The following is a 25,089-nucleotide window of genomic DNA, read 5'->3' on the forward strand; positions in this document are numbered from 1 at the left end:
TTTTTTTTTGCATTTGACAGAAAAATTTGAATATTACAGCAGATTGAAATGAAGAACATGGTTGAGGGTAGGTTTACAGTGGAGTGCTCATGATAGAGAACATAAAACCAGTTTGATTCATTTTACTAACCAGATTTTAAATGACACTGATTAAAAAGTCGTCCGTATATAATAATAATAACAATGCTCTACAATCTAGATATAGCAGACATAATTTCTGTTTGTTCTTGATATGTAGTATGACATTAATTCCTTTAAAGTATGTACAGTACAACACAGTATATCCACTTTTTGGTCTGATCACAGTTATTAGTCAATAAAAAAACAAAAACAGTACAACGTTCCCACAGGCTGGCAGTTCTCTGATGGTTAAGGTGGCTGCAAATACTGACACTTATGTGAAAAAAGCTCAGGTGAAGCACGTCTGCAACAAAGACTACACCAAAGATTAACAGAGCTGCATATTTGCTGCCAAACAATCCCTGTTAGCAGTTCAACCTCTGCCTGCGTCCGCAGCTTGGTGTTACCTCAGCTGACTGAAAATCGGTTTCAAACGACTGCTTTCTCCTCTGTTCTATCAGGAGAGGCTACCGCTGTCAACAACGCCTTCATTTTGCTCCAATAAGCAGACGAATGACGGTTAGTGATCAGAAAATGAAAGTAAACACAACTCTTAATCATTATTTTCCCAGGTAAGCTCTCTGTGCTTTGTACTGAGTGCAGTGTGAGTCTGGATGTGTGCATGGGTGTGGGGGCGTGGGTGTGTGTGTGTGTGTGTGCTGTAACTTTGGCCTCAGCATGCTGCAGTCTCTGAAGTATTAGGGAGTGTAGCTCGATGTAGCAATGGGTGAGTGGTTTTTGCAGTGCGGCCCACCGAGCGGAGAGTTGGAACAGAGCGGACCCTTCAGTGGTTCTTGTCGTAGTCCTTCACCATTCGCTTGATGTGGAACAGTTTGTGCCTCAGCCTACGGCACTCCCTCTTCTTAGACTGGTACTCTGAAGTCTGCAGAGATGTTTGCTCAATTAGCCAAATAAAAAACAACCTGGAATCTACAGAAAACTGCTTCCCAGTGCAGATTATATAAACCAGTTCAGCTCACCTGCTTCAGATCCTTCAGCTGATTATATTCCTCTGCAACAACCTGAGAGACAATAACAAATGGGTCATTATGTGTTATTTACAGATTCTTGTTTCTTCTTCTCTAGAAGAAAAATCCTCAAGCAGTAAAGAAGAAATAAAGAGCCAAGATATTTCAGCAACATCCTAAAGCACTAGGTTAGCAAATTAAATGAAACACATTTTATTTTAATGGGAGATTTTTGATAGAGAAGCACAAAATATCACATACTTGTGAAAAGGAAAGGAGACAAGTATACGATTTAAAACATTTTTAACACAAAAAGCTGAAAACTGTGGAATGTATAAGAATTCAACCAATCAGAATCAATTACTCAACATTCACTGTGTTTACAGAACATGTTTTTAACAGCTTTTTGCACATTTACAGACTAAAACTTTTTGGAAAGGTTTAGTTTATTTGTTCTTTGGAAAACAGATAAGATGGAGAGAGTCTGAGACATCAATGTTAAAGTGTGAACTTTTCTAACTGAATATTCTTTGATTTAAACGTTCGACTCCAGATCTAAACCTGCAGGGCCACCGATCCAGTAATGCACTTTATGTTGATCTATAACACAAAATCCCCAAAAAACACTTTGAAGATTTAAACCTGACAAAATGTGAAAAAGTTCAACAGGTGTGTGAATAAATTAGCAAGTCACTAATCAATATCCCTTCCTATACACTTCCAAAAATATCCCAGCACCTTTATTAACTTCAATGTATTCCAGCAAAGATTAAAGATTAGTGTATTCTTAAGTCTTGAACACAACAAATCTCATTATCTGTCTTGAAAATTGCTGAGGCAGATAAAACTGTGCAAATATGAAACATTTTAAGGTCTTTGATAAACTGATGTCACAACTGTAGCAACTTTAGTCCAGTTTATGCTTACAAAATGCCAGAAAAAATCTTTTTCATCATTTTTCAGCTGAAAAGTTGAAGGTTTGCCTCTAAACTTCATTCCTGACTCTTGAACATTATTTTGCAAAATAAGGGAAGAATCTGAGCTAAAGAATCCAGCAGACAAACAACACGTCCAGCTCCTATTAATAATTCGCTTCTGCTTAAACATTCAGCCTAATATGGTTATAAGATGATATCAAACCTGGTATTTAGCTGAGCTCTCATCGAGTGTGTCCAGTTGCCGGCTGAGTTTGTTCAGCCGGTCGTTGATGTCGTCCATCTCTGCACACAGGCGCTTGTATTCCCGCAGGTCTGAATCAAACTCTCTCTTGTATTCGTGCCTCTGAGAATCTGAAGTTATCGTCGGGTACACACTGTTAGGCAGACAAACACAAAGAAAAAACAAAGATTAAAAAGATCAGACTTAAAAATTACACTCTTCAATCTGAGAAATCTACAATCATGATATTCAGTAGAGTCAATATTCAAATGTAAATGGTTTTCTGAAATATTTGTTCAGACAGATTTCTTGTCTCAGTCTATAAAACAACTGAACTGAACTTCAATTCGCTCTGAGTCACATAAAGGTCAGGGATGCTTTCTTTGATGCATAAATGGGGATAATCTTGTAATATCTTTATTTAGGGTTGGATTTAAAATGACATCCATCAAAAAAAAAAAGAACAGTACTGCCTTTGTTTTTTTGCAGATAAAAATATTTTAGATTGGCCGGTGTATCTCAACATTTTACCTTTGTCCTACTTCTGTCCGACTGAAAACAAGTATGTGAAGGAGCGTGCCTCAGAGGATTAACCCAGGAATACACACTAACTTCTTGCAGTCATGTTGTGAAGGCATTCACCATCTTTTTGCTCCTCGCAACACTTAAAGAACATTTTTAAAACCTGGCTGCATCAAATTATTGTCACATAAGCTTGTTTCCCAAAGCTTACAGTTATTGATTTATGTTAGAAAATGTGGGTCTGGTCCTGAGGGAGAAACAGAGCTTCACTGTAATCTACATGTTCGGTTCTTAATTGCGTTTTCATCTCTAATCCAGGCAGTGAGTCAGAAGCCCAAAGGTAGCTCTGTCACAGAAACTTAGTTCTCACCTCTCCCATTCCTCTGCATCCAGTTCGTTTCCTGTTTCTCCTCCAGTTGTGTACTCCGTTTCGTACTGGGACTCGTCCATGTCAGGGTTGCGTCTGCGCCTCTTGCCCCTGTTGGCGGCTGGCCGGCGGCCTCCCGTTTCCTCCGAGGGGCTGGAGCTCGTCCTGCCGCCGTGGGAATACCCCTCTAATGGACGGCTCGTAATTTTTTCAGAGTATCTGCAGGAAAACGATTACATCATAATATTGGGTCTGACAGGTTAAGCTACCAGACAAGAAATGTGGAAACCTCAGAAAAAAGAACATACAAAGAATTACTTAGTTATTGGACTAAAAAGCTAGTTACGCTAACCCTGTAAAGGTAATCATAAAAATTAATTCTAACATAGTATTTAGCAGAAGCTAATGCTAACACGCTAAGGTCAACCAGGGTCAAATTTGTCATTAGACATGACCTGAACGGTTGTTGTGTGTAATCTGCTGTGTATTTTCGCATCGCTTAAACTAAATTTAAAGCATTTTAGATCCAGCTACAGATCAGATCATCTTCAATATGTCATGATACGTTTAACCCTGGTTTCAATTCAAGTCCTATTAAGTTTATTTATACTTATTTATCTTTTCAACTGGAATTGGATATAAATTTGGTTCAAATTTAAAGTCCTAGAAGAAAATTTGGACACAGGCTGTTTATGTGAAATTTTCACGGAGTCAGCGTTTAAACCAGCTGCGTTTCCTTCAGAAATGTGCGCAAATTTTTGTCGATATTCCGCTAATGTTGAAAAAAACACAACTTTGCAATTACGATGTTAAATAAAAATGACATGTGAATAAGTCATTAAAAACATGCTGCCCCATCATCCTCCTGTCGCCAGTAGTAACATCCGGTTGTTGATCATGTGACGCGTTTGATGCAGAAAAATGTATCCACTGCACTTTTGCGAAATACATTAATTATAATTTCAATACAGCTGAAAAAACAACGCCTCTTCCTAGGATAAAAACCTTTTACAGAAAAACTTGAGTTTACTTCTAAACTGCCATATTTCTATTAATCAAATTTATTTTCATAATACTAAATTGCACAATATTATGGTAGACTGAAACATTTTTAATAAAGTTAAACTATTCTGAGGTTATTTTCCTTCTTTACTTGCTGTGAGGTACAAAAGCCTTCTAAGGAAGAAATGTACTTCCCAGAAGAGATCAGTGTGTTTACTGATAACTTCCAAACGGAGGAAGGAAAGCGTTTACATGGTCACCGCAGCTGACGCCCTTCGCTCTGAGAACAGCATATGGAGATCCTCAGTGAACAGGAGGCAGGTACGCCTCTGTAATAAGCTGTGGATGATGAAGCCCATTCAATTTCGTAGGTTTGTAGGGATTTGTGGAGAAATCCAAATCCAACGGCACAGATATTAAGGGCTATTACTACATAGTGAATTATGTCAGGAGCAGAGCACACTGCGGGACCGCAGGCCAGCATTCTTCTGCTTATGAAACCAGCTCTGTTTACTTTGCAGGAGAGGAAATCATTACATTATTTTCTACTTTGACTCAAACAGACTCAGGCCTGTGTTTTTGTGCAGAGTCTAGACAATCCTTAAATATTTCTTCCATGATGAAACCAAAAACAATCAGGTGCTTAAGAAGTTCTGTACTCTGATGACCAGCCAGCGCACTTATTCATAAATATCCAGCCTATTCTCCTCTGCTTCAGACAATCCAATGACCAAGAGGGGAAAAGAGAGAGAGAGAGTTAATCCAACAAAGGCTCAAAGGTCACAAACAGCTCTCCATGTGGGCAGGGCAATATGTTTTTATGGGCTTTAAAGCAGCGTAGTGATTAGAGCTGCTTCTGAGTCACATGTTTAGAAATTCACTCATTGTGGGAAAAGGCTTTGCGCTGTACGGACTCCTGTGTTGCCGCCACTGTTTTCCTGCTGCTTTAATATAGAAAAACTGACAGTTTTATAAAATGGAGTTTGCATGTAAAAACAGGATCATCTGGAAGTGAGAAAAAAACTGTTACATGCAGTAATCCTGCACTTTCTCACGCTGGTAATGTGGATAAATATGTGGAGAAAAAAATACTTAGAGATTAATAGTTTATTTACTTCTGAGATGAGGATATCAGTGAGTTCAGAGGCATTTATCTGAAAAAGTTTATTTTAGTCTGTAGGGCAGTTTCCATGCACTGTAGGAAACTGTGCATGGAAACTGGTTCATGAATGACCAAGAACTGGGGACATATTTAAATTTATTATGGATTTTATCCAACCCACACAGGTTAAAGATTACGGGTGCACCGATTGCAGTTTTCCAGCCGATCACAGATTATCGATCTTTAAAAAGCCTGACCTGCCAATTCCAGTTTTGGCTGACACTGATCTTTTTATCTGAAATTTTGCTTAATATAGTAAGAAAGTCATTGAGTGGGTGACAGTGGGGTGATTATTGTTAACTGCAAATGTGCAAACATGACCTGGTGGGCCGGTCTGTCAGTCAAACTTCTCTCACAGCAGAACAGAAGAGGACAAAAGTTGATTTTAGACTTATGCTGAGGTACAAAGTGTCGGTGGATAAGATCTGCTTCACATGTAACTAACTACCAGTCGATCACCGTTTTGCCAAAATTAAGGAAATCAGGGCCGATTTATCGGTGCTCTCCTCTCAAAATTATCTGTGCAGACTCAAATGCAATCAGCTAGCATAGAGGATCTAACTCAGTGGTGCCCAAAGTCCGTCCTCGAGGGCCGGCATCCTGCATGTTCTAGTTCTCTCCCTGGTTTAACGCACCTGGATCCAATGATGGCTCATTAGAAAGCCTAAGAAGAACATTGACATGCTGAAATGGTTGTTGGTACTACCAGGGAGAGAACTAAAACATGCAGGATGCCGGCCCTCGAGGACCGACTTTGGGCACCCCTGGTCTAACTGATTTGCACATCCTAGCAATTTAAAAGAAAAAAATAGCTTAACTTTAACTAAATGTAATTATTTAAATACAAAAACCTGTAGAGAAGTTGAAAACATCTTAAAGTTGTGCATTGTTACTTATTGTAATATAATGTTTGTATCTCCAAATCTGTGAATCTGATAAAACTGAAATAGAACAAAGGAAAGAGAAGAGAGAACAGGGTCGCCTACTGGTTATCGTCCTCGTTGTAGGAGGTGCTGTCCACCTTGGCGGGGGGGAAGGAGCTGACGCTGTTGGCTGAGGCGTTGAGCAAACCGCCTCCCTTCTCGGACACCAGCAGAGTCGGCGCATCCTGAACGCTGCGGCTTTCCTCCACATTGTTCACCTAAAGCAAGCCGGAAGAAAGTTAAAGAGAAAAGGCTGAGCAAACAAAAACAAACATCTGCGTTACTCACAAAGAGTCAGGGCCAAACCTCCACAAGCACAAGCTCTCTGACTCACATCCTACATAAATAAACATGTCTTCCTTTGTTTTTCTCATATTGTGACATTTTCATTAGCCCATATATCATCTATAGTCAATGTTTGCTCAACAGCTTTTAAACAGTACGGGGCGACATCTGAAAAATTAACAATTCCTCCTGGAATTCATTAGTTTTGCTACAGTGTGAGTTTATTTTCTATTATTTTATTATAGTACTTTCATTATTTATGGAACTTATTAGTCATTAAATGTCTATTAAATTCTCTAAACATTTTATTTGTGCCAACTCCCATCTAGCTTGGCTCTGATCTGCATTCGGACTAGTTGACACAAAACAAGCCAGATTATAATCCCCAACGCTGAGCAGCAATCTCCTAATGAAACGGTGAAGCTAAGAAATGACCGATATTTGAAAAACAACTAAAAAAAGCAACTAAAACCAGACTGCAAACACAACACATAAAAACTATTTTGTTTTCTCTTGCCTTATGTTTTCATACACATGGAACAGATGTTCTCTTCCTCCTTTTAAAAGTGAACAAAAGTGTAAAAACAATCATCAGGTCCTTCCTGTGAGGTCAGAAAGTTTCACAAAGAAAGATTCAGGGTGGGTTCAGTTCAGTTCGTTTATCTTAAACACTTGAACAAATATTGATCACCTTCTGCTGTATCACCGGCAGAATGGGCTTGGCCTGCGTAGATAATCTAATAACCAACTAAAACTAATTCACATGTTTTCATTGTTTTTGTCCTTTTTGGTGTTGCATGTTTTTGGTTTTACATGCATGTACAAATGTTCATAAGGTAATTTTAATCCACTTCAATCTCAGAGTTTGAAAAGCAACATTTAGACATTTATGTCAGGAAAATCAGTTGTTGAAACAACTGAGACTCTTGCACACAGACTGTATTAAAACATGTAAAAAACAGAGATTACAGAAGACTACAACAGTGAGAAGCTTACTCCTGTGTAGGATTTCCAGAGATATTATGATGCAAGAAAAATATAATCCTAAAGGGTTTCTGTATTTTGCCTTTAATAGACTCATAAGCCTCATAAAAATAAAGCCCCTAATGCAAAATCGAAATCATAAAAAAGTACTTTAAGTATGAAGTTGGACGGGCTTTGAATAGGACCTGAGTTTAATAGTCGTGAAATGTTCTCCTGGAATATTCAGTACAAACTTAAGATAATCAGCTACTTAGAATATTTTTGTCAGATTAAGGGCTGAAACTGGGACTATTACGTAATTCCTGGATACATAGACGATTACAGCAACCATACAGACGATTCTCTGCCAAAATTAAAATACAGTTATAGCCAAAACCTATGGCTGATCAATGCCAGCATATAAATTACTAATGATAAAGAAAAAAATTTAGCATCCTGCATTTTCTATGTAATATCTTCACAAAATCTTGTAGTACAGCATTTCAATAGGATAAGAAAGAACTACAATGTATAAATCATTAAAATAACACCCAACCCTCCAGAAACAATAATCATGGTGGGTGGAGCAGGCTGAGTTCTGCGCGTCTCCCTTTCTTGTAGCTGCAGGTGAATCCTGTTTGGAGACGTTTTCATGTAAGAATCTCAACAATGTTTTCCCAGAGTGCAACACAAAAACCAATCAACTGTGAGCACAGGATGCGTTCAGAGTGAGAGGAGGACGAACCCGAGGAAGGAAAGAAGGACGGAATATGGAGACAAAACCAAAATCTTTCAGCAAATAAAAGTACCAAAGTACAAAAGTTTCCCAGATGGGAAACTTTGACAGACGGAAAGTGTCATAAGTTTAGAGGAAATAAACAAAACAGAAGGAGAAAGCAATAGTTAGACAGAAAGTCTCGCATATCTGAAGCCACTTTTTATTTCTGTCATGAGTTTTAGGAAGAATCGTTCTGCTGGGACAGGCTATGCATAGCCGGAGGACGATAAATAAAAACACTGACTAAAACTATTTGCACCAAGGAGCATAAAATGACAAGTTCAATAATAAAGTCCGGTTCTCAAATATGTTAATATATTAATAAATGGGGCCTCTGCTGCTGTGTAACTAGATAAAAATGAGACTGAAACCTGTCATCTTGGTGACTATTATTTACACTTCAAACAAAACTGCTGCTGGATTTTGTACATTAATATACTGCTAGTTGAATAAGCTTACATTTTTTATTCACTTTTAATCCATAGTGTCACATGATGCTTAAGGGAACAGTGTCTTTAGTTTATGGTAAGTTATGAAAATAAATGTCATTAGTTTAAACAGATGCTGATACAGTAAACTGTGCAGTACTGTGTAAAAAAATATTCACACCTACAAACATTTTATTTTATTTTATTTGGATTTATGTCACAGATCAACACAGTTGTCTATAATTGTGAAGTGGATTGTAAAATAATACATGCAACATGTTTTTCAAATCTTAGCAGCAGTTCAGTCTGTGAACATTAATCTTCTTCTAAAGTTTTGCTACATAATCTTAACTTGATTTAAGCTTGGGCTTTGACTAGTCAGTCCAGGGGTGTCCAAAGTCGGTCCTCGAGGGCCGGCATCCTGCATGTTCTAGTTCTCTCCCTGGTTTAACGCACCTGGATCCAATGATGGCTCATTAGAAGCCCTAAGAACAACATTGACATGCTGAAAAGGTTGTTGGTACTACCAGTTAGAGAACTAAAACATCCAGGATGCCGGCCCTCGAGGACCCACTTTGGACACCCCTGGACTAGACCATTCTACTATATGAAGATCTTTTGATCTAAACCATGTTATTGTAGCTCTGGCTGTATGTTTAGAGTCGTTGTGCTGCCTCCGACCCTCTGACAAAGTGTCAAGTCTTCAGTGGCCTCTAATAAGAAAAGCTGAAGAGAAACATCCCCACAGGATGATGCTGCCACCACCATTCTCAGTGTGGTTTGTGTATTCAGGGTGGTGCACAGGGTTTATTTGGGCCAAAGAGTTGGCTGATATTAAATCACACACATGTGGACTCCAGTTAATTAGCTGACTGCTACAGGCTTATGCATGCCACACTTTCCAGATCTTTACCTGTAAAATAAAAACATTAGAAATTCTGCAGTATTTTCATCCCACTTCAAATTATGAACTACTTTGTGTTGGACTAACACAGAAAACCCCAATGAAATGAACTGATGCTGTTTTTGTGAAGCAGCACAGCATCTTTAGGAAACTCTCCCACTTATTCATCTTCTGGATGTTTTTATCCATCACCAACACAGAGCGCTGCCTCCCTCCATCTGAAGAACACAAGCAGTCCTTCTACGACTGACTCTGATGACTTCATGCTGCAGACACAATGCAGACCCCCCCGGCCGAGCCGAATAAAGCCTGTGTGTGAGGTCATCAGGGCAAGCCGGGCCTCCCCAGTCTCCACCACACAGAAAAGTCCTTAGACTAACCACGGCCTTCAGCTCTTCCTGGCAGAGTGTAACAGAAGTCCAACAGCCATGTGGATTTGCTTGAAGTGCGGAGTGGAAGATAAGAAATTTAAATATAACTTGAATGTGTTGGCTGAAGCATATAAAGGATTCAGAAGACACCACAGTCTTAAGGCACAGAAAAAGTAGGTTGCCCAACCCAAATGGGTGCCGTTTTTTAATCTTTGAATAAATAATAATCCGTTAGCAACATCACATTTTCCAGGGCTCGTATTTTATCAAAATTCTTGTGCCTTCTCCTAAGCCTTTCTAATCCTTATCCATACCTCCTTCTCATCATTTCCTCGAAAAACGCTGAAGTTCTCAAACGGACTGGTGGCACAACATGACTAAAGCAACAATAAGATGAGGATGACATCACTGAGAACCGCTCCATTATTAGACACAAGTGCTAGTCAGAGGATTTACTCTGCTAGGCACAGGAGCCACCTCTCAGCGCACGATGCCGTTCATGAGGCAATGACACCCCATCTTCAAAACAAACGGCTCTATATAATCCAATATAACCACACATCTGCTTAAAGTTCCTTCTGCAAGCAGGCTTTGCAGGAGGCGGACTGAGCTGCACAGTCTTTGATTGACTCATGAATTTAAATAATAAGCTTCCCCAGACATGATACAAAAATATAAGGCTCACTCACTGCATCAATAATGTAAAATAAAAATATTTTTTACAAATTCCATATAAACAATAAGAACTGAGTGAAAGTAATTAATGTTAGCTGTTTTCATGCTGTATAAATATGATGGCACTGCTGTGAAAATAGGTGAAGTTAAAAGGATATTTAAATTTACTTTTGTTTTTCACTGGGTTTGTGTGAAGTGCTGATGAGCAGTCAATGTGTAAAGCAGTGGAAAAACATCCCACACTGTCTTGAAAAATAACCAAATATCAGCTGGAGCAAACCTAAAAGTTTCGGAGAAGAAGGGTGAAAAATAGATAAAATATTTATTGACTGATGTTCTTTTAATGTTTTTTTTTTCTCAGGAGTTTTTAGTCACTATTTTCTCAACCAAACAAAACCCACAACTTTATTTTGTGGGTCAAAACTTTTGCACAGTTTCAGTCACTACTTTCCTTTAAGCGTTGATGGTTAAAACCCAAACCTTAATGTTACCTTTCCTGGATTTATAGTCGTGGTGTATTTAGTTGCTGTGGTATTTTGCTTTCTTTTTACATATTGTGAGATAACTTAATTTTTCTTGACTAAAAGTTCATGTTCTATTTGTTTTTCAGACGGATGGGAGCAGTAACCTCACCTGACCTGATCTAATCATAGAGAAACTAATATATATTTAATTCATTGAAATATCACAGCAAGAAAAGAAGTCAATATTTCTCACTTGCATTCATGTTTCAAAATCAGTGAGCACTTCTATAACTGCTGCTCATGTGTAAGGGTTTATTTCTGGTTTTTATTTGAAGATGTGTACAGACCAAGGTCCAACAGAGAGGTAAACAAAAAGACCAGGATATATATTTTTACAGCTGGAGAATGAACCTAAAATAGGGTAGAGGTGAGTATTTTACAGCACTCAGATCACATGCATCCAGGCCTGCAAAGTCAACACATAGTCAGAAATTAAGTGTTAATTTTGAATGCAAATCCAAACATGCTGTTTTTACAGCTTTTGAATGGCTTTTATTTTAAAAGTGCCTTTCTGTTCGGGCAAAGCTCTCCATTCAGGAGAAACACTTTGAAATCAAACTGTTTTGATGCAGGAGCATCCTCATGTGTGCGTCATTATCAGCTGATGCTGAAAACAGAGAATGATACAGGAAGTAGATTATTCCCTCCAGCTGACTTTAGAGTGGAACAAAAGCAGAAGAAGAAACAGATGTGTGTGTTCATTTACAGAAATCATTAAGCATCGTTCATATAGTAGTGAAATTTGTTGTGTCATGCACAGACTTCTTCTACCTGATTCTCCAGGTAAAAATACTAAAACGTGCCTGCAGTATTTTTGCTCTGAATCATTAATAGTTTGACCATTTTAAACAACCTTTGTTTTCAGTTGTCAGACATTTTATATTTTAACAATTTGCTTGAATGTAAACATCCATGCATTTGCTTCCTGCTTATGTTGGTTTTCATCCCTCTGTGGCTTGTTGCAAACAATTGATGTGGACAATATTCACTGTGGAGATTTCATCCTTACTCTCACTACGTTCTTTGGCAGATGAAAGAGAAATAATCTGCTAAACCACACTCCACTCCTTGCTCCACATGTTTTTGCTTTAGTAAAATACTCTTTCTCAGAGAAGAAATAAACAATATTTGAAACATGACAAGTTATTCATTAACCCATATCTCGCATATTGGTGCGATTTAACTAGAGCGTTGTTGACGCTTAAAAATGCAAAGCAAACAAAGCAGAGAGAAACCAGCAAGCCTCTCTGTATCTTCTAGGGTAGTTAATGGTTACACAGAGTGAAACCCGGTTATGAACCAGGAGAATACAATCACTGGCTGCTATCAGCTCTGACTCTGAACAAAGTGACTCTCTTATAGGAAACACTGTCGCCAAGGAGTGACCATGTCCTCCCTGGATCTCATGAGGAGCTCATTTTGACCTTTAAACTTTAAAAAAAGCAATGAAACAGCTGAGGGCTGTAAACTGCAGAGCAGCTTCAGGTAAAGGTAAACCTCAGTGAGGTTATTTACAGCACCTGAATCACCTTCTGTTTTTACACCTGATGACTACCTGCGCCGTGCAATAACTGCCTTGCTCCAGACCTACTCAGTCACCCACTTAACTTTGCAAAGAAAAACAAAGCTGATGGAAAACAATTTGACATAAAAGGGTACACAGTTTGACAGAGATTAAAAGAATAGGTCACTTTTTGTGGCTGAATCTTTGACCTAACCAACAGCGGTTCAGCATTTTATAATCTAATCAAATCTGTTTGTGAACGTTGTATTCCAGGATTTAAACACTGAGTGACCTTGTTTCCTGACTGGAAGCTGTGCATCCACAGCCTCAGGTCAGTTTGGGTCTTTTTCTTTCCTTCAGTTTAAATCCCTCGTAAACTGTGTCTGTGTCAGACAGCTATATCTCTTACCCATTCCTCTACGTCTCTGCCTTCTGACGTTTTCCCACCAACTAGAGGCTCTTGCCAGTAGATATTTGGTTTTCCGTAGCGCCAGATCTTCCCTCTTGTTTTCTGAGCAAAGAAAGCAGCGACGCCCAAAGCAATGACCACCAGGAATCCGCACACCATGGCAATCGCCTGAGAAAGCAAGAACACGATGATCAGATCCAGAAACTTCTCAAGAGATAAGCTGAGCCATAAAGTTAATTTATCCTGGTACAGAACGAACAGAGGCGCACACATACTTTCAACAAACACAGAACAGTTTTTAATTAAAAGTGTAATAAATGTAATCAGATAAGCATAGATAATGATTTTAAGTTTTCTTGCACTTTATTGGCTTCCTGGACTGTTTTTACTTTTTAGTCAGTTTTGTTTAGTATTCACAGTTGTTAAATTTTTTTTAAGACAAGTTAATAATACTTTAAGCTTGAAATATTTTTCCTTATTTACAGACTAAGTGCATTACAAATCATCTTCATTTAGCCACAAATTAAAGTGCATTTTTGTATATGAATACTTCTGGAAGTTGACTAATTAGTATCAACAGAAAAAGCCACAGACCTCCTGGGGGTCCACAAAACAGTAGTGGTACAGGTACTGGTTGTACATAGGAAAACCTCCCAGTCCTCCCATCTGTGAGTAGCTGGTCTGATAGAGGCTCTGACACATCATGAGCATCGGATTATACATAATGTTGGAAGAGCTCTGGGCCATGGGATTTACTCCGACAATGTAGACAATGGTCATGATGCCCTGAAAAGTAGAAAAAACGTATAGATATTTAGTCATACTGACACAGAGCCACTCCTGAGTTATCTGTTCGTTACGTCACTGAACTGAACATATGGCAGGAACGAAGGTAGAGTACATGAATGACTAAACCAGATAACTACCTGCTGAGCTACTGCAGGTTAAAAGGAGCAAAACTGCTATAACCTTCTGCAATGCTGCATTTTTTCAATGTATTTTAATGTATATTTTGACTATTGTCTGTGGTTGGATGGATAACACCCTTCAAAAAAGATCCAGTGTGTCGCATGCACCCAAAGTGAAATGGGATTATTTCTCAAATCAGAAGACAAATCAAGATAAATGCAATTAATTATTAATTATTAATGACTGATCGCAGAAAGCCTTCTCAAAGTGTGGTAGATAAAATCTAATGTTTCTTTTTTAAAGTCTCTCTATGTTGGACAAAACTAATGCTACTCATTTTGAGGTGCACTGAAAAAAATATCTTGGTGAGTTATAATTCATCCACGGGATGAATAAAAAAACAACATATTGTAAATAATTTCTACATTAATGATGCTTAAATAGTAGAAATATTGTTGTTTAAAGCTTAAATGATCAACAAGTAAGCCTCACATGTTCCCTGACCCTCTATAAAAACTGTCGAACTGTGTTTTCCTTAATCATAAAAGTTTTGTAAGTATATATCACAACAGATAGCATACAGTGTATGTATTATAAATAATGGTTAATATTTAGTGTTACCTGCAAGACCCCCATGAGAACGCTGGCTATAAGGACGGCCAGGAAGTACTTTCGGCCACGGACAACACTGGACTTAGAGAAGCTGGCGATGAAGAATGACATACAGCTGACAAAGTTGACAGCTGCCATGGCAATCATGGCAGTTTTGGCCGAGTAAGGAGACACGTAGGAGCCGTAGTAGTTCCCATAGCCTCCATAACCTCCATAACCTCCGTAACCTCCAAGGCCTCCGTAGGACGAGCCGTAGCTGCCTCCAGAGTAGCCACTGCCGTAGCCCAGACCGGAGCCGTAGTAGCCGCCTCCATATGAGTACTGCATATCCCACATTAGAGTCGAAGCGACGCAGGCGAATATGGCCAGACACAACACTATCACTGTAGCCATCATGGCCTTGATGATCCCAGGAGGTGACCGCCATTTGTAGAAGTGCTGCGGCCGGTCTTCGATGTAGTAAGATCCCGGCGGAGGTGGGTATGCGTTGTAGTCACTCTGAGGGCCATGGAAGCTGCCGGCAGGACCGAAGCCGTTGTTGGACGGCGGGCTGTAGGGGGGGCTGTAGACTGGTGGACTCTCGTAATGTTGCTTGTCAAACATCGCTGGATGAGTCCAGAACTGGAAACAGACGTGAAGAATCAGAGAGTGGTAAGAACCAAACCAAGAAGAGCAGTCTGACTCAGTTTCTCAGCAAAACTGATATGAATAATGCTGGGTGGAAAGATAAGGGTTAGTGAGGCGTGTCCTCCATGGCTAATGAGGCTTAGAAACAGAGCAGTGTAAATGTTTTACCATCTCAAGGCAAGTAAGACCAGTGGGGGTAAAAACTTTGCTATGTTCTTCAAAATACCGTGCCTTACAAAAACATTCAAACTCTCAACGTTTTCACATTTTGTGACATTACAATGATACATGTCAGAGTACTATTATGTTTTTATGGAACAGAGCAACACAAAATAAACAGTAATAGTATAATTGTTAAGTGGAAGAAAAATGATGCATGGTTTTAAATCTTTTTAAAAACTAAAAGTCTGAAAAGTCCAGTTCCAATAGCTGCCTTCAGGAGTCGGCTAATTAGTTTTCTTTGTTCAGCCTGATGGTGAACAAAGAAAACCCCCAAACAAATCAGAGAAACATTTATAGAAAGGTTTAAAGCAGGGTTAGATTGACAAAAATAGAAAGAGAGCAGTTATTAGAGAAACAGTAAAAGGATCATTATGAATTGTACTTTTTGATTTTTTCTCTTCTTTGTTATGTTGCTATGTCAACATGTGACCTTTAGCAAACTGATACTCAGATGACTATCTTAGATGAAACTAAAGTCTGACTTTTTGACAACATGCAATAATATCCTGGATGTAATCAAGAACACTCTGCACACATTTTCCCTTACAAGAGACACAGCGGTGGCTGTATTATTCTGTGGTCTGCTTTACTTCAGCAGGACAAAGAAGTTGGTCATAGTGGCTGGGAAAATATCTGACAATACAGAGCGACTGTAGTAGAAAACACTTCAGAGGCTAAAGACCTACAACGAGGGCAAATGTTCACCTACCAGCTGCACAACTCAAAATAATCCAAACTAACAATTAAAAGGCTTTAATCAAAGCGTATTTATGTGTTACATTGGCCCAGTCAAAGTTCAGATCTAAATTTAACCAAGAATCAAGAATTTAACCTGAAATAAATTCTGACACACAGGACAACCAACAATGCACACACACACTCACAGACCAATTAACCTAACAGTTGTGTTTCTGGACTGAGGGAGGAAGCCAGAGTACCCTGAAATAACCCACAATGCACAGGGAGAACATGCAGAAAGACCCCAGGCTGGGATTGAACCCAGGCCGTTCTTGTTGTAAAGCAATTGCTACTACCTGCTCACCGTTCAGCCCAGACTTTAAAATCCATGCATCATTTCCTTCATTATTAACTTAATTATCATGATTATGCTCGTTTTTGACAAAATTCCTAACAAAAGTTCAAGCTGTTTTAACCCTTTGCAAAGCACTTTGTTATTTTTTAAATCATGTGATTGCCTTTATTAGAAAGAAGTACAGCAGCAGGTTTAGACTGAAGTCTCTGAAGCAGCTGTGTGGCAGAACGCAGTGGAGATGTTGGTACCAGGACAGAAACAGAACAACAACAATCCTCTCCTTTCTGTCTCTTCTGGCTGCAGAAATCTATCGCTCAGCCCACACTGTGAAAAAGATTTTGAAGGTTTCAAATTCACTCAAGCAGCTAAAATGTTTTCTGCTACAAACTTGCAGCGATATGCAAGGCCACTGTGTATATAATTTAACAATGCCCATTCTTCTGCACAGAGCCCTAAAGGGAGTGGGCAGGAAACACGTATGACTGGGAAACCAAGCGGGCAGCAGGACGAATGAACCGTTGAAAAGAAAAACTTCCACTAGTATCCTTTTTCTGCTATCTTTGAGACTCTAGAAACACATATTTCATTTTTGTCTGTAGCTAAATGAATAGATAAAGTATCAGTGGTAAAAAATTCCAGCAGATACTCCCAAACCCCAAGGTTACAAGTTGAAAATATTTCTTATCTTATTTAACTGATAGCACAACAGTCAGATATTCAGCTGACATCCATATAAAAGAAGGGAAAGAAAAAATAATTTTCATTCTTTTTAACAGTGATATATTGACAGTTTTGACATTTTTATTCATATATTGGTCACTTCTAGTTTAAGTTCTTAGGACAGACCATTGACATGTTATTGATTAATAATTAAGTAATTAAGTCAATAATTTCTTGTCAAAAATTTGAGCTGGACCAGCTGATTCAAAGTTGTTAAATTAATTTTCTCTTTTAAACGATGACAGCACCAAAGCTCTGTGTCTATTTAAAGATGGTATTAGCACTTTATTGGTTTATAGTTTAACCTGTCGGCACAAAAACATCGTGCCAACTGTCAAGCACGGTGGTGGAGGTGTAATGATTTTAGCACTTTGAGGCTGACATTTTAAATAAAAAAATGTTCTCCATGATTTTTCCTGCTGAAAAAAGGTTTAACTATTTAACTAAGCCGATTGAAATGTCAAATGTTCTCAGAACTAATACAGAGCCAATCAACTGATAAGAATATTATTGAAAAGTCATTTAATTTCAGAAACTTTATCACCAAGTGAAACATATTAGATTAATTACACACAGTTTTGTGTTAATTATGATGATTTTCCACTTAGTTAATAAAAATATGACATTTAAAATTTTAATATTACACCAGACCAATAAAAAACACTTTATAATAGAGAAAGTTTAATTAAAGGTATGCATAATACCAGCTGCTTTTAATGTGACAAATGAGCTTCATCAGAAAGCATGTTTTAATTTATTGAATATGACTGTAGTGTATTGATATCAAAGACATTAAAAAGTGCCTCCTTTATGAACTCAATAGCTTTGCTCTACACTTACAGAAAAACCTCCAAACACATTTTTGTTCACATTCTGGTTTCTGCAGAACAGTGAAGGAAGCCAGGAGCAACACAGCGGTCCATTCAGAGGTTCTGACACAGAGACAGACAAACAGCTGCTGGCACCGTTCACACTTCATAACTCTCCTTCTTTATAGGTCGTGGGGACACACAGCAGAGGAGGTTTCGCCTCAAAGCCTCCATCCCTGACACCTTCCCATTACGCCCCCTCCCCCGCCGTTCCTTCATCCTCTGTCCCCCAGCGCTTCTCTCCCTCCCAACACAACTTCTTAGCTTTTGTTTCGGGAGCAGAAGGGCCAGAAGTCAAGGCTGCTCGTCACACGAACAGCGTTGCCATGGATTCAGAGTTTTAAAAAAAGAAAATTGGGGCATGTCCAGGGATCAAACAAGGGCTCCTTTGTGCAGCTCCTGAGGGGGGTGAGGTGAGACACAGAGCAGAGGACAGGTGGATGGGTGTCAGGTGACTTTTATTATTGATCCGCAGGCTGTCTTGCATGAGTGTCCTCCAGTTTACTTCCTGCATGGCACTTTGTAGATAACTGGCAGGAAATCATTTCAGAGATTTTTCTAGGCAATCATCCTTGACTTAGAGTTCCTATTAAACTAAGTACTCCAACTCAAAATTTATTTTGTTCTTCTACGTAGTGAGGGCCAGTTGTGAAACTACGGAGCCCTCTAAGGGACATGGGGAATTTTTTTTCTTTTGCGTTACCTCGCAAAACTTTTGCGTTACCTCGCAATACTTTTGCGTTCCCTCGCAAAACCTTTTGCGTTACCTCGCAATACTGTACTGGTCAGTTATGCAGCATAATTGAATACTGTAAGCCTTTCTTACGGTGGGCGCCGTACTTTATGCTTTAATATAAGGTTATGTGAGGTTTTTCCATGAATTTTAGTATCTTTTTGTGAAATATCTGAAGTTTTATATCTTTCTTTAGGGTAGAAAGGCACCACAAACCTACGATATAAACAGAAACTTTCCGTAAGTAGGAAAGAAATAAAAATACATTATAATTTGGACTATTTCTGAGTTATTATCGCGGGTAATAAATCATCTGACAGTTCTGATTGTGTCTCTGTTGTGTTCGTAGTCTGAATGGTTTAAAGAGCTGCTTTCAGTGCCGCTCCATCTTAGCCTTAACAGACATAAACATGCAGTAATAAATCGATTTTCAATCAGTGTTTTGCACCAAACAGTTAATAATAATAAACAAGTTTTCACTGAGGCTCTGTAAGAGCCATATGAATGAAATAAGTAATTATTGATATGACAGGAGCAGCGACTTTGACACTTGTGTGGTGGGTGTGTCGATGTGGGCGTGACGTCACCAGGTATGAATGGCAAGGATACTGGCTTTGTGTGTATTAGGAAGGTCAGTCCTTGCAAAGTTTGGAACCTGATCATCAAAATGGAATAAATCGATAATTGTGACAGAACAAAGAAATGATCTGGACTTGATTGATAAACGGACAGATGAGATTCCCAGAGTTAACCCAGTGCGGTCCTTTACCATCATTAGTTTGTCGTGTTTTTAATAATAAAAACTTGTTAACAGTAAAAACTGTTTGGTGCAAAACACTGATTGAAAATCGATTTATTACTGCATGTTTATGTCTGTTAAGGCTAAGATGGAGCGGCACTGAAAGCAGCTCTTTAAACCATTCAGACTACGAACACAACAGAGACACAATCAAAACTGTCAGATGACTTATTACCCGCGATAATAACTCAGAAATAGTCCAAATTATAATGTATTTTTATTTCTTTCCTACTTACGGAAAGTTTCTGTTTATATCGTAGGTTTGTGGTGCCTTTCTATCCTAAAGAAAGATATAAAACTTCAGATATTTCACAAAAAGATACTAACATTCATGGAAAAACCTCACATAACCTTATATTAAAGCATAAAGTACGGCGCCCACCGTAAGAAAGGCTTACAGTATTCAATTATGCTGCATAACTGACCAGTACAGTATTGCGAGGTAACGCAAAAGGTTTTGCGAGGGAACGCAAAAGTTTTGCGAGGTAACGCAAAAGGTTTTGCGAGGGAACGCAAAAGTATTGCGAGGTAACGCAAAAGTTTTGCGAGGTAACGCAAAAGAAAAAAAATTCCCCATGTCCCCTAGAGGGCTCCGTATGAAACACTGTGACCAACTTCTTATTTAAGAGAAAAAAAACTGACCTACTTTTATATGTTTGTTAAATCATTAGTTATCAAAATTGTGCAGCAGCCTGAGGCAGCATTTATCATGACTGATCAACAATTAAATATATTAGGAGCAGAAGCATCACACAATGTGTGATGGAGAGAGAAGTTAAAGGTGATTTCCTTTAAAAAAGCTTTTCGAGGTATTGAAATTCAACTTTTAAAACTGTCATAAGCAATTTTATTTTGGTTTTAACTCAGTTAGTGAGCATCAGTTTCCATGTGTTTTAGGGGTGCACCGATTTATCGGCCAGCTGATTTATCAGCTCCGAATTCCTTAATTTTAGGATATCGTTTATCGGCTGATGCTTACATGACTTGCATGCTCTGATCTACCTCACCACAGACCTAAAATCAGAAACTGTCATGCTCTATTCTGCTGTGAGAAGTTTGACTATTGCAGTTAACAGTAGTCACCCCACTGTTGCCAACTCAGCAACTTTCTTGCTATATTTAGCAACATTTATCTTTAGTCGAGAGTCGAACTAGTACGGTCATAAATATTACCAAAACCCATTGAACTATTGGTTTAGTATTTTTTAAAGTATTTGCGTCCCAGTATGGAAGAAGCATTTGTCTACAGCTGGCTTCCATGTTTTGTTGCTCTGAGGAAAAAAGCAATGAGTTTGGACGACGGTCATGGGTCAGGTCAGACACCCACCAGCCTGAACTCCACGGAAACACAGAGACTCTATCATCTGCCGCTGATAAAGGAATTCCAGTTATACAGTCACATGCTGCACAGCAGTCAAAAATAATTAGGCAACAGACCAATGCAGGCAGGGTCCCACTGACACACACCCAGGAGTCAGCCAAGGCTTCCAGCACGAGCCCACAACAACACTGCACAGTCAAAATCTCCTGAGGTACCAAAACATAATCACAGCTGACAGAAAAATGAAAAACAAAATGGTATAAATTCCTGTGGTGTGTGTTTAAGCAACACCCTTGTCTTCTGAAAATTAGAACTTCCTGAGTTAATGAGCATCGCTCAGCTAAAATCCAAACCAAAAATGCTGAAGAACAAGCAATTCTTAAGAGATCTGATTGGTTGATTGATTAGGTAACTGAAGAAGAAAACTGATAAACTGTGAAAACAGCAGGTAAACTAAAACAAATCAAATATCTCAGGCATTTACCATTATGAGTAAAAGCCTCACACCATTATTTTTTCACAGTATTTAAGTCAAATTTAATTATTTTTTGTCTTTTTTTACGTGTTTGTGATCCTAGTTTTAACAATTTTTAAGAGCATCTAAAAATATGTCTAACTTTATGTCCAATTATTAAAACGATTGCATTTCCTCAGTCCTTCAAACCCATGTCACCTTTACCTACACATTTCTGTTTTATTCATAATTAGCCTTGGTTAGGTTTGATTATTTTATGTTTTTAAACATTCTGAGTTGCCCTCATTGTGTATGAAAACAGGTCTATAAATAAAAAGCACATGATTAGTAGACAGTACATAATTAACGTTAGTACATAATCCTTCTGGAGTTTTAATAATACCCATGTTAGCCAGGTGTTACCAGTAAACTGGTACCTAAGTGTATTAAGTAATCATTCCAGCATCAGATTCAATAGTAGAGTTTAAAAAATTCAGTCAAATTACATCAAAATTAGTTCTCCTCGTTCCTCCACATGATAAATGTCTGTTTTAGGTTTAATCCTCAACTAAAACGACAGAGAGAACTAATTTTCTAATCAGCCCATAAAATGTCATTATATCTAATGCGATTAATTAAAAAGAAGACTGTCCAAAAACATGAAATGAATAGCAGGTAACAATCGCTTTTATCTACTTTTTGGTCTTACCTGAAGAGGAGAATACTTGGTCAGCCTGTTCCCTTTTTCCAGTTAAAGTCTCACCTTCCGCCCAAAGTTTCGTCTCAGTTTAGGTAAGGTGTTAGACTCTCAGCACATTGTCTTGTTTTAAAGTCGCTGTTACTCACACTCTTTTTTGCGTCAAAATGCCGTTTTTTTTTCTCCGTTTGAAGCGTCAGTCCTGATCAAACTGAACGATTCTCCTGCTGCAGCCTCCGAACAAGTGCTCTGCTTTTTGTCCCGCCTATCCGCGGTGATGAGCCCCACCGCACAACACCTCGACACCTCCGCGTTTCATCCGCTAGAGGTCAGGCTTTCTGTCTCACACAGCAACAACACTGAGAAGAAGCGCAACTTTAAATCCATGCGAAATAATGGATGGTACAGCAAAACTTCATTTCTAAATCTAACAATATAAATTTATCAAAGTGCTATTTTTAAGATCAAGGTGGATCTAGTTCTCCATTATTTCTAGCTTCCTTCATAAAGTATAAGGCAGAAATCTGGAAGTTATTTCATCCTTCCCACATCAGTATTGAATACATTGTTAAAAATAGCAACTATTTCGAAACTTCAGCCCTTTTAATGTTCATAGATGATTTCCAAAACATCTTGATCTAAACACCAACTTATAATTACATTTGTAAAGTTGATCTTTTGCATTATGTAGTCCGCAGTACTTCATCCAGCCATCCACTAGAGGGCAGCATTCCCTTAAAACTTTACAGGTAATCCTTTGAAAGTATTATAAATAATCCCAAAATAAACATCTAGCGTAGTGGGGGGGGGAACTTATTTTCATTTTGGGCCGTATCAAAAATATGAACGTTCTTAAAAGGGCAGGTTGTGCCACAATGCATTAATAAAACCAATTAAATTGTTAAAATATCAATAAATAGCTGTTCCTTCAGGATTTTGTGATTGTTTTAGTGTTTTTTTAAATCAAAAGTTTTGTGATGCCAAATTATAAATGTTTGTTAGGAATTTTTAGGATGTTTGCGCTAATGTATGATGTTAAATGTGACTTTTTATTACTCAATACCCTCTGGTGGCTTTCACAAATCATTACTTGTGAAAGTACAAGTAACGACTTGTACTTTCACACTTTTTACACTCAGCACAGATCAAGAACTTCTACATTTATTCATACCTCTGGTACATTTTACGTATCATATTTCACAAAATACATTTTTGTGGGAGAGTCAGCAAAAGCTTACAGCGCCTGGTAAGGAGCACAGGGGGAGGTCAACAGGGTTTTTCACACCTGTGATCTCTCTTTTTTATTTTTTTACCCCTGGAGATCATGACCCAGGATATGGACTTTGGGGGGTCAAGCGGTCTCCCATCCAAGTACTAACCAGGCCCGGCCCTGCTTAGCTTCCGAGATCAGATCGGGCGTGTTCAGGTGGTATGGCCGTAAACGATGAACTAAAAGCGACACAGAAATTTTATGTCAACAAACAGCGATAAAAAAAAACATTTACATTGTGTTTCATTATTATTTTCCCCCTCTGTTTCTTTTTGATCATCCTCACCGTCGCCAGCATTTTTCTCATCACTACAGCTAACATTGAGCTGCTGTCAGTCTCTGCGTCTCGGCATCTCTTCCACCAAGTTTACAAACCTCATCTTGACATTTCCTCTGTAAAAACAATTAAATAGTCATTCCAGGATTTCAACAAATGACTTATTTTAACTGCAGTTACCAGAGGCGGTCCTAGCCTGTTTGGCGTCCTGGGAAAACCACTCATCTAGGGCCCCACTGCAAAGTGATCGACAAGCAGGGGGTTGGTCATCTGTGTCCGTCTTCAAATAAACATGTTAACAAGCAAATCTGTAGCATCTTGTATCACGTTCTCTCCAATAGAGCTTTAATATCAATTAAATATTGAATATGCAAGAAATTAGACTACTATGCTGACAGTGGAAATTACTCTAGACTAAAACTGTACTCTGTGAATTTACTAAATTGTAATGTTTAAGGACTTCAGCACTTAAATCTTGGTTTTACTTTCACTTTTCTAAATTGTATGAACTACTTTTTGTCTTGAAATAAAGATGTCAAATAATTTTTTTTAAATTTACATAATTTTATTCACTCATTAAAAAAGAAAAAGACATACTTGTTTCAAATCCTTTAATCTCCCATGGCAACTATTCTGGGTGTAGAAAACGAGTGATATAACCGAGTACCACCTTTTCAACAAAGCTCTTTCCCAAAGCTGCAGTCTCCAAGCTGGGCTTTCCATAACTCCTGTAGACTAGCAGCAGCAATTAGCAAATACCTGGTGGAACCGAGAGCCTTCTGAGCTCATAAGCTATTTCTCAGGGAGTTGCTGGTAAAAATGTTGAATGCTTGATAAAGGAATGTTGTTGTGATGATGTGCTGAAGGCGTCAGAAAAAGTAGGAGGTACTTAAAGCTGCAGTATTACTTTTATATAAGAAAAAATATTTTTACATAACTGTTAAAACTGTCACTATATCATGACAGTAAATTGTGAGACTGATAATTTGTGGGACGATCAATCTCCTCCACCTCCTCCCTGAGAAATTGCTATTGTCTGAAGAAATGCACCGCTCCAGACCAAAAACAACCAATCAGAGCCAGGAGGAGGGTCTTAGTGCTGTCAATCAACCTCATGTACTCATAGCTAAATGTGTTAATGGCGGAGAAGAAAAATCTTTTATCCGCCATCATCAATGGCTAAGCTAGCTAGCCTAGCATTCACTACAGCACTAAGTCCCTCCTTCTCTCTATGATTTTTTGAGAAAGCAGAAGAACTTTTTTTATTTACATTTTATCTTTAACTGTCACAATATGGTGGCAGCTTCAAACATGTAAAAAATATTTTATAAAGGTTACAAACTGTAGCTTTAACAGTACCTCGACTTTCATCTGCTACTTGCCAGATGAGACGACCGATGATCAGCCAGGTGGCGTAGATGTAGACGAAGTAGATCTGCAGACTGAAGAGCAACCAGAAGGGAAAAACTGCTCCATGACTGAC

The 25,089-nt window shown here is 38.5% G+C and overlaps 1 protein-coding gene across 2 annotated transcripts; it reads right to left on the reverse strand.

The window, feature by feature from the left end:
• On the reverse strand, positions 1–22,311 carry LOC114151508 (occludin). Of its 2 annotated transcripts, XM_028028768.1 has the most exons (9): positions 22,072–22,311; positions 14,594–15,205; positions 13,658–13,849; positions 13,064–13,231; positions 6,286–6,440; positions 3,139–3,354; positions 2,229–2,400; positions 1,101–1,142; positions 905–1,003 (listed from the first exon to the last, which is right to left on the reverse strand). In XM_028028768.1, the coding sequence occupies exons 2-9, from the start codon at positions 15,185–15,187 to the stop codon at positions 905–907; spliced, it is 1,638 nt and encodes a 545-aa protein (XP_027884569.1). In that variant the 5' UTR covers positions 15,188–15,205; positions 22,072–22,311. The 2 variants fall into 2 exon arrangements, with proteins under 2 accessions (XP_027884568.1, XP_027884569.1); XM_028028767.1 differs by lacking the exon at positions 22,072–22,311 and having other exon boundaries at positions 1–1,003; positions 14,594–15,187.
• Positions 22,312–25,089: the final 2,778 nt, after the last annotated feature.

This window comes from Xiphophorus couchianus, chromosome 9 (genome assembly GCF_001444195.1).
Source record: "Xiphophorus couchianus chromosome 9, X_couchianus-1.0, whole genome shotgun sequence".
In the NCBI taxonomy this organism is placed as follows: Eukaryota; Metazoa; Chordata; class Actinopteri; order Cyprinodontiformes; family Poeciliidae; genus Xiphophorus; species Xiphophorus couchianus.

What these genes read in the sequence shown, in the direction of transcription:
- LOC114151508 (XM_028028767.1), bottom strand. Translation starts at nt 15,187, where the DNA reads ATGTTTGACAAGCAACATTACGAGAGTCCACCAGTCTACAGCCCCCCC. An exon ending in GCAGAGACGTAGAGGAATGG is followed by an intron (nt 6,441 to 13,063) that starts GTAAGAGATATA and finishes GGCTTGCTTTAG; the next exon opens with GTGAACAATGTGGAGGAAAG. An exon ending in AGAGCTCAGCTAAATACCAG is followed by an intron (nt 1,143 to 2,228) that starts GTTTGATATCAT and finishes ATTGTCTCTCAG; the next exon opens with GTTGTTGCAGAGGAATATAA.